Source organism: Amia ocellicauda, chromosome 9 (assembly GCF_036373705.1).
Source record: "Amia ocellicauda isolate fAmiCal2 chromosome 9, fAmiCal2.hap1, whole genome shotgun sequence".
NCBI lineage: Eukaryota > Metazoa > Chordata > Actinopteri > Amiiformes > Amiidae > Amia > Amia ocellicauda.
The window spans coordinates 25,805,347-25,821,005 of NC_089858.1; the positions used below are offsets into that span (position 1 = coordinate 25,805,347).

Below are 15,659 nucleotides of genomic sequence, written 5' to 3' on the forward strand. Positions count from 1 at the left end.
ATTGAAGACTGAGAGTCTGTTTCTCACAGTGACGGCAAATTGCCCATCTAATTTATATACTGTGGATTGGGCAGTCAGCCTACTGTGGAAAATGATCACCCACAAGTCAAAACGTTTGTTACCAACCATATTTCATGTCCAAGTTCCTTTAGGGTGTAGTCAAGCTTTGGAAGGGTGATTTACAAATTGGAAGTTTTTTATTTCATTTTTAAGAACGCAAGAAAGCGATCACATTTGTAAACCATTAAAAAATACATTTATATTTGAGATTACAGACGTAGCCAGATGTGCGTTTTCTCTGTGCCTTTGCCAAACAGTATTTGTCATACAGTTTACTCAAGGCCTGAGGTAAAGGAAGTGAAGACCTGAGGCCTCTCTAACCATTCCAGCACTTCACAAGGAGCATGTGAATTGTTCAGGCCTGTACGACCCCTGTAGGATTATCTTATTATTATGCCCATATGAAATCGATCTGTTGTTTTGACAAGTGTCATGGCAGAAGGTTTGAATGGGAGTAAAGAACAGTTGAGCACTGTTACATTATCACTATATATCATATTTAACATTATTGTGACTCAGATCATTTGAAACATTCTGTATGTTTAGCATGTTTCTAAATAGTCTTGTATGCAGCAGCACAATCCACTTGAAATAAAATGTAAAGGACAAAGCTGACCGGAAGGTGTCAATAACCACTTGGAGTGTTTTCCGTGTACAATACATCTTGTGTATTGACAGCAGAAAAACTGTAAAGCTGTAACAAAGACTCTGCAAGAAAGTGGAGAATCTATAAAATGTACCTGGAGTGTTTACATTGGCAGATCTTTTCAACTTCTTGAATTCCTCTAAGCATACAGGCTTTTCTGTTAGTCTGTTCAAAACTTCCAAAAGAAGTACTACACCATATCTAAATTAAGCCATTAGTTTAAAAATACTGGTGCTAGTTTGAGTCCTTTCTCTTAGGCATTAAGGAATCGAAATTAGTGCTGCAATTACACCATGTTTCAAAAGTACAGGAGAGTAATTGTGATGGGGTCTGACACTCCACTTCCCCCTTTTCTCCTTGGTTTTATCTTGACAGATGGTTTAACTTTGTGTAACTGGAACCGCTAAGAAGTGGTTGGTACCTGTTGTTTTTCTGCATTTGTCTTCCTGTGAATCAATGCAACCAAATATTATTAGGTTTTTCTTGCTGTTGTGCTTGGCAGAAACTCTCATGATTTAATGACTCAGGTCTCCAGTCTCTTAAAAGACTTAGTTCCTCTAATTTAATCACATTTGTTTCAGTAGGACCTTTGTGGGTCCTTCAATAACTGAACAGAGACAGTTTTTTCTTGTTCGTCCTCCCCTAAGTTACCTTGGATGCTTGTTCTCAAGCATTAGAGGCCCAGAGATACCCATAACCTCAATTAGGAGTTCCCAAGTGATTTGTCTGGCAATATCAGGATGTGCCCTAAAGCTCGGAGGTTATTGGTTGAAATCCAGGCTGTGTCACTGACTGGAACTGAGAATGCCACTCACTACTGACCAAGTGATGGGTTGGTTGGGTAGGAGCTCTGTTCAAAGATTATGGGCTAGATGTGGACATTGGCACAAGTTATTGTGCAGATAATGGCAATTCTGGCCTTTGTGCATCTGATAAAAAACTGCAGGGGATCTAGGATTATAGTGCAAAGCTGTGGTTTGATGCTGCAGAACATGTTGTTCTATTGGCAATTTCACGTGTGGTTTTGACAGGGGCGAAGCAATTGTTTGATCAGAATTTTAGGGAAATAGTTTAGTCTTGATAAAGGTGGGTTTGGGGACTGTGGGATCCCATTTGTGTGATCGTGCCCGTGTCACTTCATAGCCCCATGGGTCCTCCAAAGAAAAATACGGTTATTGGGGAAGGGGGAGTGTTTATTTTTTCCCCTCTTTTCTCACTTTTCTGGAGAATGTGGCTAGTAGTTATGCACGGGAAGGAGCAATTTTAGATTTGTATTGAACAGTCAATTTTTGAAGGTCTGGGAAAAGGCTTTCGGTGTCACATCTGGGATTAATACACACTCTGTCCAGTCTGGTCTCACAGCCCTGGGACTGCATGGGAGATCTAGTCAGGCATTCAGCTCCAGGATCGAGCTGCTAAAGGTCACAAGGTCTACCTTTTCAAATCAACCTCTTCTGGCAAACTGTGAGAAGATGACTGAAAGTTTTTGCTTCAGAACGCTGACAAAACTCTTGAGGATCGGCCCCAGAATAGCCCTGGGTCAGAAAGCATTTGTCAGTGGGACTGAAGAACTGTCTGGAATACAGCTCTTATCAGTCAGTCTTACTACTACTTCACGCACAAGTAGGAATTAATAAATGCTAGTACAGTTTATTCATCTTTGTTTATGGATTTATTTCTACCATCTAATTTGTAGGCTCTTTAATTATCATTAAAATATTTCAAGATTTATTGGTCTCTTCCTAAATATAATTGCAAATTTCATGCTGTTGGAATCAAGTATTTAAACCAGAGGACAGTTAATTTGATATGGAGAGATTTTTAACCTTCACGTTGTCCTACTTAAAATTCCTTTCTTAATAGCTTTCAATGACTTCCTTTTCATTTAAAAATATCTCCAAATGACCTCCCATGTACTTAGGGGATACCTTTACATTGTTATGGTTTTAAAGAATCTAGTACATACATCTTGAATTCTGTTTCATTTAGACTACTTGTGAATGTTTTTTTGTTTTTCGGTTTGTTTTGCTAAAGAGAGAATACTCGGCTTTGGCTGAAAACAGCTGAGCAACATCCAATACAATTAGTTGCTGATTTAAAGGGTTTCATTAGCCTAAGCAATTAAAATGTCAGTTGAAGTAAAACACAGAAACGTACGGTTAATTAACTCATGTCTTCAAATGGATGAAGATCAAAGATATTAAATGGCACACCTATTCTACTTCAAAATCCAAGACATGGTGTTCATCATAACTGAGGGTGTCTCTGCTTCTCACCCATTAAAGAACAATGTACATACCCATTACTCTCAACCTTACTGTACCACTCTGCAGGATTAATCCTGATGTAAACAATGGACAATAAATGCATATCCAAAGGTTGTGCCTTGTTTTTGGAATTTATTTTATTTTATAGCATGTTTGTGATGGGAAGAGCATTGCAAAACAACTGCGAGGAACAATACGGAATTTAATAAATGAATATATTGCCTAAATAAGTCTCCACATTTGCACATATTAGATTACTTTTTTCCCCAAGTTAATTTCCGTTTTTGTTGTTCACGAATTAAAAAGCACAAAGCCAAGTGAACTTGAAACAATCTCCCTAATACTGAGTACCATGTTCTCCAGTGATTGTAAAGCAGGGCGGATATTACTGTCAAAACAATTTGGATACCAGACGTTACTGTTATTTCAATTTTTTTTTTTTTCCCCCTCTATCTTTGTCATCTCTGCCTCTGGCCAGTGTGTGTGGAGGTGACACCCACATACGCCCTCGCTGTTCGATTTGAGTCCCAGCTCCTGGGAGTCAAGCCAGGCTGTGCTTGTGTCTATGTAACTTTTTTGTTTTTTTTAAACCACAAACAAAAACTTAAAGGACCAGAATAATCCATCTCTAACCTGGGGCAATTGTTTTATCACGCTCTGCTGTGGAAAGGCTACCAGGCACGTTCCCATTCAACGTGAGATGGGTAAGGGAACTTGTCACACTTGTTTAGAATGAAAATGTGTTTGTCAAAAATACAAACTTCACTTGTAATGTGCAAGTGTCCCATCATAGCCTCTGGGTTAACCTTTGCACGGTGTAGGAGCAATTTATTCTTCTGCATCGGATTGTATTCTTTCAGGGATGTGTTGTTTCATCTCTTTTTATTTATTGAGGTGTTTTATTTATATTCTGAGCCTCTCCTCACTGTCTTCACTGTGCTGCAGAGCCTTGTTGTTTGCTACAATGAAGGAAAATCTTATCTTGTCTACTGATCTGAGCTGCGATGAAAGATATTAAGGTCAAAAGTCTCACAGCCAGGGAACTTCGTCACAAAGTCAACCTTGGCTTAACATTTTGTCTTTGTCAGAGGTGTCTTCCCCATTATCTCATAGTCTGACTGTTTATTTATTGTGAGCGTGAGTGATATAGGCTAAGATTGCCCTGACCCGATTGGTTGGAACTTGAGAATAGTGCATTAATAAGGTTCAATTTGGATTTCAGGTTACCTGTAGTGTTTTGTAGCTCAGGTGGAACAGAAGCCAGAGAAGGCGTTTCTCAAGTTATGGGTTCAGTAATAGCACAGAGGTTCAGACATCCTAATACCTTTGGATCTGTGCTGTATTCCAGTCTGAGCTGTAGATTTTATACAGACTGAATGAACTTGCCGTGTCTGACGCATCTGTCGGCTGTTTCACATCAGGGAAGGGCAATGTGCTCTTCGCTTTACAGAGAATGAGCAATGCTTTTCACTCCTTGAAAACGTTCCCTGGCTTCATGGGTGGTTTTGATTGTGTTGTCATGTAGGTCAGGAGACTACAGCATTGTGATCATCAGGTCACGGTGTCACAATGTTTACACTGGCAGCACAGACTTCAAGGAATAACCTTTGCTTGTGGAACTTGGTATTTTGTGCAGTAGCACGTCACTGATACCAATATTTAAAAACTTGTATACATCAAGGCGAGCCCTGGTCCTGGAAAGCTGCAGGGCCTTCTGGTTTTTGTTTTGTCCAGGTTGTGAACTGCTAAATTAGTCAAAATGTGCATGTGTTCAGGGTATTCAGTGATTTGATGATTTAGAGACCTTTAAAAGAAAGGATTTGTGTTTTAATTATTTATTCTTTTTTGTGGCTCTTACGGTTATTTATTTCACTGACTCCTTTATTCAATGCAGCATTTGAGTTACAAATCTAAAAAATACAAAACCATGAGTCTGTTGATGGGCAATTGTGTTCCTTCTTTCACAAACATGCTCCATGATCCACAGACTACATGGTGCCAAAGCTAAGAGATAAACCATTGTGCAAAACTGTTGGTGATCTCATACATTTTCATGAGAGGTTTCATTATCTAAAGGGATCTGGTGATCATCTGGCAAGGCGAGTTAGAAATATTTCAACAATAATGGATTATCCTACAAAGTATTTAGCCCTGTGGCATAGCTGGATATCAAATGACTTCCATGAATATACTGTAAAAATAAATGGGAGGTGGGTGGGTGATGACCAGAGCTCAGACAGTTTATTTTTTCTTTTGTTATGTCTTCCTATTACCCAAATCATTTTTTATCAGCCCACTTTCTTTCGCTGTCCTCCCCTAGCCTAGAAGAGCAGGAATCTTTTGGTCATTTGCTTTTTTTGGCCCTGCTTATAAATCCCTGCCGCTGGATAGCTTGACATGAGGGACAGTACACCGTTTATATTGTATCTGCACTGTGAAAATCCCTGCTAGCTGCTGTAGAAGTGCACTTCGTTTCCACTCTTATTAAAATCTGAACTCCTGTATACCGTTTATTTCGCCTATTTGTATTAAATCCTTTTAAATATTGTTTTTCCTTATTCTATTTAAAAATAAATGTATCCTTATTTAAAACGTTTCTTTCCCTGGCAAAAAGCTCCTTTAATTTTTAACTTCACCCATGCCTGGATATTTTCTGCTTCTTGTTTGTCGTTTGTTGTGTAAAAGCTAACATCGTGAGCTCTCTTCGTAAGTGTGGGAGTTCAGCTGGGTTTCCATTGTAAGCGCTCGTTTAAGTACAGCATATCGTTTCTAGCATCTCAAGGCCTATGAATGAGGTCATCCAAAAATAACTGTCTGGGAAAACGCTGAGTGTTGCTTAGCTGAAACAACTGCCGGTTCATAACCGATCTAAAACCGACACCTTGAATACCTTAATTGTTCATAGTAACCCTACAAACCCATGTTAGTACCCATTTGTTACAGGAAACCCACAACTTGGGTTTGGTTGTCATGCCAGACGTGTTAATTTACCGAACTGACTTTGAGTGCCAAAAATAGCAGCGCTGCAGCTGAAGGAGTTTATTCAGTAATCTAAAAGAAAGCCTTTATTCTAGAATGTGTGAAGGGGAAAATACATGTTATCAAGTGCTTTTGTAGGAGTAATTATGTGCATTTGTATCAGTGTGTATATATATATAATGAAGTTTAGATTTGTTTATACTATAATTTATATATAATGTGTGTATACAGTGTCAAATGTTTGTACCCCCTTTCAAAATGTTCGTAAATTTTTGCCTTTATAGCCTGGGATTAAAATGCATAAATGTTTTGTTTTCTTTTTACACATTTTACCCCACAGCTTCCAAGTGAAAGTCTATTGACTATCTGTAGAAAATGAATTAGAAATAAACTTGGTTGGATAAGCATCCACCCCACTTGTAATAGGCTAGCAATTCTAAACTGGCTCAGGATTAAGCAAATGCTTTCCAAATCACACCCCAAGTTAGGTGTCCTCCACTGGTCTTAAATTGTAACAATTCCCATTATTATAGGATAAATTTAGCAGTTTCTATAGATTCTCTCTGCTGGGTTGTGCAGTACAGACTCAACCATTAGCACCAAGGAGCTTTATTTAGTTTATTTTACTTTATTTTATGCATTTATGTGTATATACATGTGTCTGTGTCACATTAACAATTCAGTGGTCTAGTTTTGAATTGCTGCGGCATGTAATCTGAACATGCGACTAAAATGCAACTGTTCTGCCATGGAAAAATATGATAACAAAATTGAACTGAAACTTCAGTGGGGTGAGGCAGGATGTTGTTAATGAAACATCCCACAGAACTGGAATGTCATTCTCCTTCAGTGGGAGGGTTGTAGCTCCCTCTCGCACCGTGATGATCCATAGTGGTGACTCGCATGGATGAAGAGCCAGACTCTCTGGGATTACTTCATCCTGTGGCTGTGTGTCATAGAGAAACTGCCTCATTACACTTCCCTTCTTCAATATTCCCACAGTCACCACAGTGTATTTCATATATTTTGCCTTAACCCCCATTCCAGCCACATATTCAACCAAATGAGCTCATGTGATTTTTATGAAGGATATGCATTTCTGGGGGGGTTGTGCTAGACTGGCCCACGGTCAGGTCTCTCCTACACTCAAAACAAGAGAACTTGCTGGGCCTGTTACACATCACCAGTGTGACCTTCTGCTTGAAAGTCGGCCTGCATGTTGGTGTTATCGGACAGTTATTTTGAAAATGTCATAAAGTTTAAATGCCACTTGAGGGAAGAATGTAAACTGGTTGGTTTAGTGTTATACATTCTCACAGAGTGATGAGGTTATACCTTATTAGACTGTTTTGTACAGGGTTTTAAAGTGGCTGTCTTTGGTTGTTGGAGGTTAAAGCAACCATGAAAAGAAAACTGAGCTTCACTGTTTGTAGGCACTGAGAAACCTCTCCCACCCTCCCTCCTCAGGTGGAGCAGTCCAAAGTTCTGGTGAAAGAAGGCGGAGTCCAGCTCACCCTCACCATCGTTGACACTCCTGGCTTTGGCGATGCGGTGGACAACAGCAACTGGTGAGTTTCTGCTAGCGGAGCATTGTTTTTAGAGTGGACGGGGCTCAACCATATGGATGGTAGTTGGACCGCCAGGTTTGATCGGTGACATTCCTGTACACTGGACTGGTGTCTGAGGAAAGGCCTCGGAGACTGGTCCTGTATGAGGCATTTCAATCCAGGTTCTGTATCCCCCACTTACTTCTGTTTTGAAAACCACAAAAAGGTCTTAATTGGCAAATGATTAGGTTAATTAATTCGAATGGCTGAAAACTTACTCTTTCAAGAAATTGTTATAAATGACCCTCATCACCCCTTGTATGTGGAGAGGGTTGTTTTTCTTGTGCCAGATATGTATGCGGTCTTCAACATTTAGTTTTATTATTTTATTTGTTCTAGCCTACTTCTTTGTTACCTAATTAAATCAGTCAACGAGCTTTTAAACATTAAGCACAACTGTGGCACTTCCCAACCAGGGTAGACCACCGCTCCCACAATAAACTCACACAGAGGTTACCATAAGACAGCTGCCCAGGCATGCAGACCAGCTATGAGACCTTTTATGAAGAGAAGAGGCTGTTTGTTTTGGGAGCAGCTGTCCTCCCTCTCTGTCTGTCTCTCTCTCTCCGGTGGCTTGGAACATCGTCTATACAGCGGAGACCTCACGCTGCAGATAACATCAGCAGTGTCAATGTTGTATAAATATATCCCATCCAGCTACACCATGTTTACTCTAACACTGTAAACAGAAGCATGTATAAGTTTTGAGTTACATGGTTTAAATGGGACATGAAGGAAAATGAAGAGGAACGATAAGAGATGGAGATAATAATAAAAGGATTTGAGAACCTCGAGTATATCCAATCCTGAAGTGTTTGGGTTGAATTAGCCTATATTTAATAGGTTTTTGAAAAGTGCACATCCTCTCCCGGGCACAACTTTGTGCATGGTTTAAATGAGTGATTTTAAACTGTGCTTGTGCTGTTTTTGTTTGTTCTGCAGCTGGCAGCCAGTCATCAACTACATTGACAGTAAGTTTGAGGACTTCCTGAATGCAGAGTCTCGTGTCAACAGGAGGCTGATGCCAGACAACAGGGTGCACTGTTGTCTCTACTTCATTGCCCCCTCTGGTCACGGGTAGGTACTACAGGTGGCTTCTCTGGACTAGATTCTCCGTATTTGTGTGTTGTGGTTTGAATGAGTCTCACTGGTTTAATGCAAATAGAACTCACAAGCACCGATTATTTAGTATTTAAACAGGAAACTATTGATGGTGATGATATACAGAAGCAGGATGGGCTCATATTTTTCTAGATTGTCATTGGTCAGCGTTGATATTTCTAGAATTAAACTATAAGAGCAGCTTACATTGAAGCCCCACATTTCACACTGTGGGGGTCTGTGGTGAAAATATATTTATTTGTAAGTTGTAAGCAACTTGATTGTTGATGTGTATAATTCAAGCCCTTGTCAGTCCATCATTATTATCTGTGTTATTCCCTCATTACGTCGGTACATGCGTTTTCTGGACACAATAAAGAATCCCAGGGAGTTTCAAAAAATGTCATAGCCAGAGCAACAACAAAAAAACTTGAGACTGGAATGTTACATATGGTCAAAACTGATCTTATGGAGTGTCTGTGTGGTGGTTTGTTTTCATTGCAAATTAAATGCTTTGTTCTTTTTCAAAGGAAAAAAACAACAAATACAGTATCTCTGCTTTAAGGGCACGATTCTGAGTATGACTTGAAATTGCTTTGCTATAGAAGCCATTGTAAGCTGCACTCCGTCCTTAATGGTTCCCTTATATAACAACACCAAGCCTGCAGCTATTTAGTTTTGTTTATTTTATTTTTTTACCATCAGGTTATTTCCCTGTCTTGATTTTAATGTCCAACCCCCCTCCCAACAGTGTTTTGCATCCCCTCTTCAAAAGATAGAACTTCCCGGATTCCTAACATCTGGGCAGCTGCATACAATAGAGTAAATGTTTTCGTTTTTTTGGAAACGAACATCTGTCCATATGATGATAAGGCCAGAGAACAGCTATGCTTCAAAATGGCTGGCTGACAGAGAATTAACATTCAGGGAGGTAGATGAAATGCGTTCAGGGAAAATCCAGAAGGTTCTAAGGCCTTGTGTTTCTGAGATTGGAAAACCCATTTTGTCAACCTGATGCGGTTTTAAAAAGGAAATTATTCTAACAGTCATATGGGAGAAGTGGGCACACTGCATGGAAATCTGCATAGCATTTCACTCTGAAAGGCTCATTGATTTTCACCTCATTGATTCATGTCCTTTCTTCTCATAATTGTTTCTGAAAGTCTGTTTCAGAGGAGCTAGAACAGTAATTTCATTTGACAGATAACAGCCAAAGGAATAACACAACTCCTAAACCGATAACCATGCAATGCATATTTTCTATCCTTTTTCTGACTCCTTTATCCAAGTTCATAGAAGTTGTAAACAAAAATGAAAAGCACAGACCACAGTCCAAACTTTCCTTTTCTCTTTGACCCGGCTTTCATTCATACACAAAATTGTGTGAAAACCATGAAACTATCTGTTGACTGTAGTTGCTACCCACTGCTAATATTTTAAGCTGTCTTGATGTTCAAACCAGCACAAGGGAGCTGGCAGTCGGCACAGCAGGTAAAACGTCTACATCAGAAGTGCTCCCGCACTGCAGTGCTCAGTTTTTGAATAATCAAGGTTAGGCTTCAAATGTTATATAAACTGTACATTGCCCGATTTGATTCCATTACATGTGGAAGCTTAATTATACAGTGGAAAAGTGGTATAGAAAATGCACAACATCCAAAAGTGCTTCAGGACACTGACTCATGCTGTTGTATAATGTGTAAAAGTGTTGCACTCAGTACTTCTGTGTAACTAACTACCAGATTCCATCAATATCTTTTTAAAGTACATCATTTTATCTCCCATTTAAATTTTGTTTGAATTGATGAAGGAATGTCTAAAGTCATGTTACATTTCCATTTCTCCCTTTGCAATTTTTAAGATTTTTCCATTTCCAGGCCCTAAAGTAGCAACCTCATTGTCAATTAGGAAAATACATCTGACATGTCTTTAATTAGCTCTACTTTTAAGTCTAAATACTAGTGTTAGCATGAGGTGTATGTAAAAGTGCTATATTTTATGTCCCCAGCTATTTAATTCCTTGACGCAACACTTATTTTGGGATGTTATTGATATCCTGTTTCTTTTTACCAACAAAACTGTTCCAACAAGCACCTCTCCATGCTTCTCTATATTTAAAGAGCAAGTATTTATTACTGCCCTCCACTTTCCTAAACTGCACTCACTAGTAAAAACATATGATGTAATGGAGCACAGGTCAAAGCACTTGTTAATAACCGAGAGGGCTTTCTGGCCTGTGTCTTCTCAAATCCCTGATGATGATTACCCTTTCTATGGAGGTAGACTGAGGATTAGGCCGGGGTTAAATGAGCATCCTGAAAGATTTATGCGACCATTCATTTTGCTGCGAAATTTATTTGATAAGGAAACGTGGTGGGAAATGATTGATTATTGTACATTTATGAGTATTTCAAAGTTAAAGCTGCTTGGTTTGTTTTGGCGACGTACCTCTCTACCTCGATGAATTATGTTCATTATGCTCCCCTACACTCTGATCTCCACTAATGCCGACACTGACTAGGTAACGGACTGTGAAAGCGAGGGAGCACGTGCTAACTATTTGTCAAGGGTGTAACTCGAAATATAAATTAGTGACTGCTGTTATAGAGCATGCCCCCCACAATCGACTTGAATTAAGAGTTATTGTTTGTATTTTTGTTTTTCGTTGTTGCAGTAATGCTTCAGTTTTTCTTTTTTTTTTCCTGTTATTATGACTTGACAGTGTCTTCAGATGGCTGACATTACATTGCGCTTTACTAAAGGGACAGATTGATGGCATGAAATGGAGCGCATCGTATATGCAACTGTTTTTTTTTTTTTGTTTGTTTGTGGCTGCTATATTTATAGTTCCAGGCTGGTGTGCTACACTGATGCCTCTTTGCCTCACCAGGCCTATATTTCTTCCCTGCGGGGTGACAGGCGGCCCGTGCCTCTCTCTTTGTGGCCTGCATTCCTCAAATACCTCCAGGCCCTGCTCTCCCTCCCAAAGGCCGGGCCAGAGAGAGAAGTCCACTCATTCGGGGCTGAGGGGAATAACAGCCTCTTTGTCTGCCAGGCTCTGGAAAAAGGGAAGAGAGGAACAAAAAAAAAAGGGAAGAAAAAACAAGCGAGAGAGAAAGAGAAGGGGGGGGGGGCACATAGAGAAACAAGCCTCTGTTTTTCTTCTTATTCTAGTTGTTGGCCAGATGCCCAGGCCTCAGAACCCAAGGCTGAAGTTAGCTGCTTTTAACATCTGTTTGTTCAGCGGAGAGGCCAAGTCAGTGTAACCACAACACCCTCCCTTTAAGGAAACAGATGATTTCTCTTGCAGTGTTTGGAGTGAAAAATAGCATAGCCCCCCCCCATTATTTTTCTTCCCTTGTTTTTATTTCATTCTTGTAAGCAAACAGGCTTGTCTTTCTATGGGGTGCAGCCAGGCTCCTCCACCCTCAATGGGCTTCAGAGATGCGTTGGCTTTTTCATTATGAACACAAATGCTGTGTCGTAACAACACATGAACGTAAATGGGAACAGTCTTCATTGTTAAATGGCTTTTGCAGTTGGCGAGGATTTATAGGTCGTCATTGTCATTGACTTCCTATTTCCCATTATATCAGAGAGAAAAAATTTGGTCCTGTAACAAACTCTGTGACTTTCGGTACTTTCAGAGATTCAGTAGCAACCCCACCCCCGAGAACAAAAACCTTCATGTCCTCTGCCATTTTTTGTTTGTTTGTCCACTACAGTGTTCTGGTTTTCAATACCAATGCCTTGTACAGGGCCCCTTTACCCTCTGGGCAATTATAGTTATGCCCCAGTGTCGAGCTTTATTGGTATCAGTTTTATTATCGCCCTATAATTATTTAGATGAAAATCCCATCTATAGCATTCACAAGAGGCTCGTCCAGTCCAAGCGTCTGCCCCCCACCCTTCTGAAACTATAACCTGGTAAATCAGCATGGCAATATTGTACTTTGACCAGCCTTCTACATTTAACACTAAAGTCTCTTGCAGTCCGTATGCTCAAATATGGATTTTCCATTATGGTTCTTGAACACACTACATTCTGCTATTAAACCAGTCTGTCATAGCTCTTGGTTTTATGAAGACATACTTTGTGGCTGTAGTGTTGATCTCGGTGAGGATTTGTCTCTGGGATGAATAATGGGGAAGTGAGGAAAGGGATACAGCGTGTGGCTTGAACTGGCTGTTTGACGAGTCTCTCTCTCTCTTAGCCTGAAGCCCCTGGACATCGAGTTCATGAAGAGACTTCACGACAAAGTCAATGTCATCCCTCTCATCGCCAAGGCAGACACACTCACCCCAGAGGAGTGCCAGCTCTTCAAGAAACAGGTACTGACAGCCTCTCTCTGCGGGCGCGGCTCTGTTAAGGGGGTGTATACATGAGTATCCGTGTGTTTTGGCATCTGCATGTGTACCTGCATGTGTGTGTCAGTGGCAGTCCTGTGGGTCTCGTGAACATGTCTCTCATTTGTGTTTGTGTGGTTGCCTCGGTGACTGTGCACATCTGTGTGGCCTGGAGTTAATCAAAAGCAAAACGACTGCCAATGGCGAATTCCAAGGGGTGTCGCCTGATGGATTTTATTTGGGCACTCCCTCAAAAGTTTCCAAAAATGGCTCTCTTGTCCAGGGAAAAGTTGCCATATCTTTGGTACATCAGGGTAGATGTATAAAACAACATCCTAATGATTAATTTTTGTTTAGTTTTTATTTTATTTTATTATTTTATGGAGTATAGAATTATTTTGTCCAGTTGCGGACCTAAAGCAATTTCTGTCGGGTCTTTGTAGCCCTGCTAGGTGAACTGTGGCCTCCGAGGTAGGTGAGATTTAATCTGGGAACTTGAGTATCTGCCTGAGGAAGCTAAAGCAAGCAGACCTCCCCGATCATTGGCATCTCTCTCCCTCCCAGCCAGCCTTCGTCACAGGTTTACATCACACGCTCACTCAATTATCTTTTATAGCAGCTGTGTGGTTAGATTCCAGCTGTTAACCAAATGCTGTGGGCACACAGCTAATTACAGAGGTGCCACCCCTGTTGCCATGACTCAGCGCTGGCACCGTAGAGATGGAGGAAGTCTGGGAGAGCGCTATTGTCTAACACACCTCCTTCTTATTTCATAAACCCTGATGTTAATCGGGAAAGACTGGGCAAAGCAAAAGCCTTGTTTTGCATGTATTCAAATGATGGCACTCTAACTCAAATGGACTTAAATATTGCAGCAAACATAAAAGTGATTTGAAAAGATGTTCAGACTGATTTTCCTTAGACACACAAACGAGCCTTAAATATAAATGATTTACTTCAAATATCTAAATTGGTTCACAAAAATATATAGAAATATGTGTATAGCTTGTGGGCTAATTGCAATCGCCAAAATGCGATATCTTATTAGTGATTAGTGATAACTTGCTGGCTAATTTGATTTAATTAGGTTTAAGAGGGAGGAAAAGAGCAGAAACTTAGTATAATTAATCCCATTAAAAATGCTGTGAGTTTAGCTTCAGCCAGATCCAAAATAAAAGGTTTGTCCAAAACAGCACTGGGCAACCTTGAATTAGAAGAAATTGTGCTGTAACAAACTTCACCTGGCCCTCCCCTGAAACCTCTTCACAAAGCATCTTCCACAATCTGAAGACTCGGTCAGCTGCTGGGAGAGGTTTTCTCAAGCTGAGGTAGCTCCAGCTTTCAAGAAAACTGCTTTGTCCTGCCGTGTGCTGCTTCATTGGCCATTTATCGTATCGAACATTTCCAGCCCCACCTGCTTCCAGGAGAACTTGGCGAGACTGTGAGAGGGGCGAGGCGGGGGTTGAGACACTGGTGCAGCATTAGGGACTGTACCTTATTTTTATTTTTTTTGTTTAACTGGAATGGTTTTATTAAAAAAAAAAAAATCTCAGCCATTCTCCACTCTTAGAATGAAGCCAGTGTGCTGAGCAGATTAGATGCTCAGGCTTAGAGTGAAAATAATTTCTCCCGATTTATTTTTAAACTGTACGATGCCCTAATTAGACCTTATCTGGAGGTCTGTATACAATTCCCAACTCCATATTGTGGATAGAATAAATAAATAAATAAATATATGTATATATGAATGCCTTGGAGAATGTCCCCCAAAGAGCAAACCAAATTCGTGCTGAAAATTTGACTAAAAGTGATGACTAAGATCAAGGTTTCAATTATTAGTAGAGCACTCCTACTATTACAAGTAAATGGAGCAGAATTCAGGAATTTTCAATGGAATGTTTAGAAGAGAAATCCAGAACAGAGAATTATTAATGCCTGGAATGAACAATGGCAAGCCATTTTGTTGAGGCTGCTCTTTAGAATGGAAGTTCAAGCTGGAGGAATCAATTAGTGGCATGTTCTCCTTATAATATTTTCATATTACTGTATAATTTCCAGATCATGAAGGAAATCCAAGAACACAAAATCAAGATCTACGAGTTCCCCGACACAGAGGATGACGAGGACAGCAAGCTGATCAGGAAGATCAAGGTACTGCAGGAAGCCTCAGTGACTTGGTGCCCAGCTTGTGTCGGGAGTCGCTGCTGCCAGCCAAGTTACCCAACATCTGCCGTACCTTTACTGTGCACGGGAGACCAGGAACCAGAAAATAAAAATTAGGTACTCAGTGGGTAATAGCCTCTGCTGGGACTGCAGGCACAGACATGGCTGCTTGGAATCTGGTCTGTGTCATAGTCTTTCACCAGGGAGCAATGCTGGCGTTGGCTGACATCACTCGCTGTGAAGACCTGTAATTCAATCATTAATAAGTTGACACATCCATTCATTGGCGTGCACGTTTGTGAAGAATGAAAAGCCTGTTTACACCAATTTATTGACCCTCTATAAACTGGACTGTGAACACCTCATTAACACTGTTATCAGCCTGGATTGATGGAGACCTCTAGTGGTTGAATGTGATGTTACAGAACTGGCATTTACACACCTTTGTAGATTAAAACAAACGTACACATACCGCACTGTTCTATTAAA

At 40.3% G+C, this 15,659-nt stretch overlaps 1 protein-coding gene across 2 annotated transcripts in view; it reads left to right on the plus strand.

The window, feature by feature from the left end:
• Positions 1-15,659, plus strand: part of LOC136759059 (septin-7) — a 57,563-nt gene that overhangs the window by 31,041 nt on the left and 10,863 nt on the right. For both annotated transcript variants that reach the window (XM_066713870.1, XM_066713869.1), the window contains exons 4-7: positions 7,420-7,520; positions 8,502-8,636; positions 12,875-12,992; positions 15,066-15,158. In XM_066713870.1, the coding sequence (XP_066569967.1) occupies positions 7,420-7,520; positions 8,502-8,636; positions 12,875-12,992; positions 15,066-15,158 (447 nt within the window). The remainder of the gene's footprint in view (positions 1-7,419; positions 7,521-8,501; positions 8,637-12,874; positions 12,993-15,065; positions 15,159-15,659) is intronic.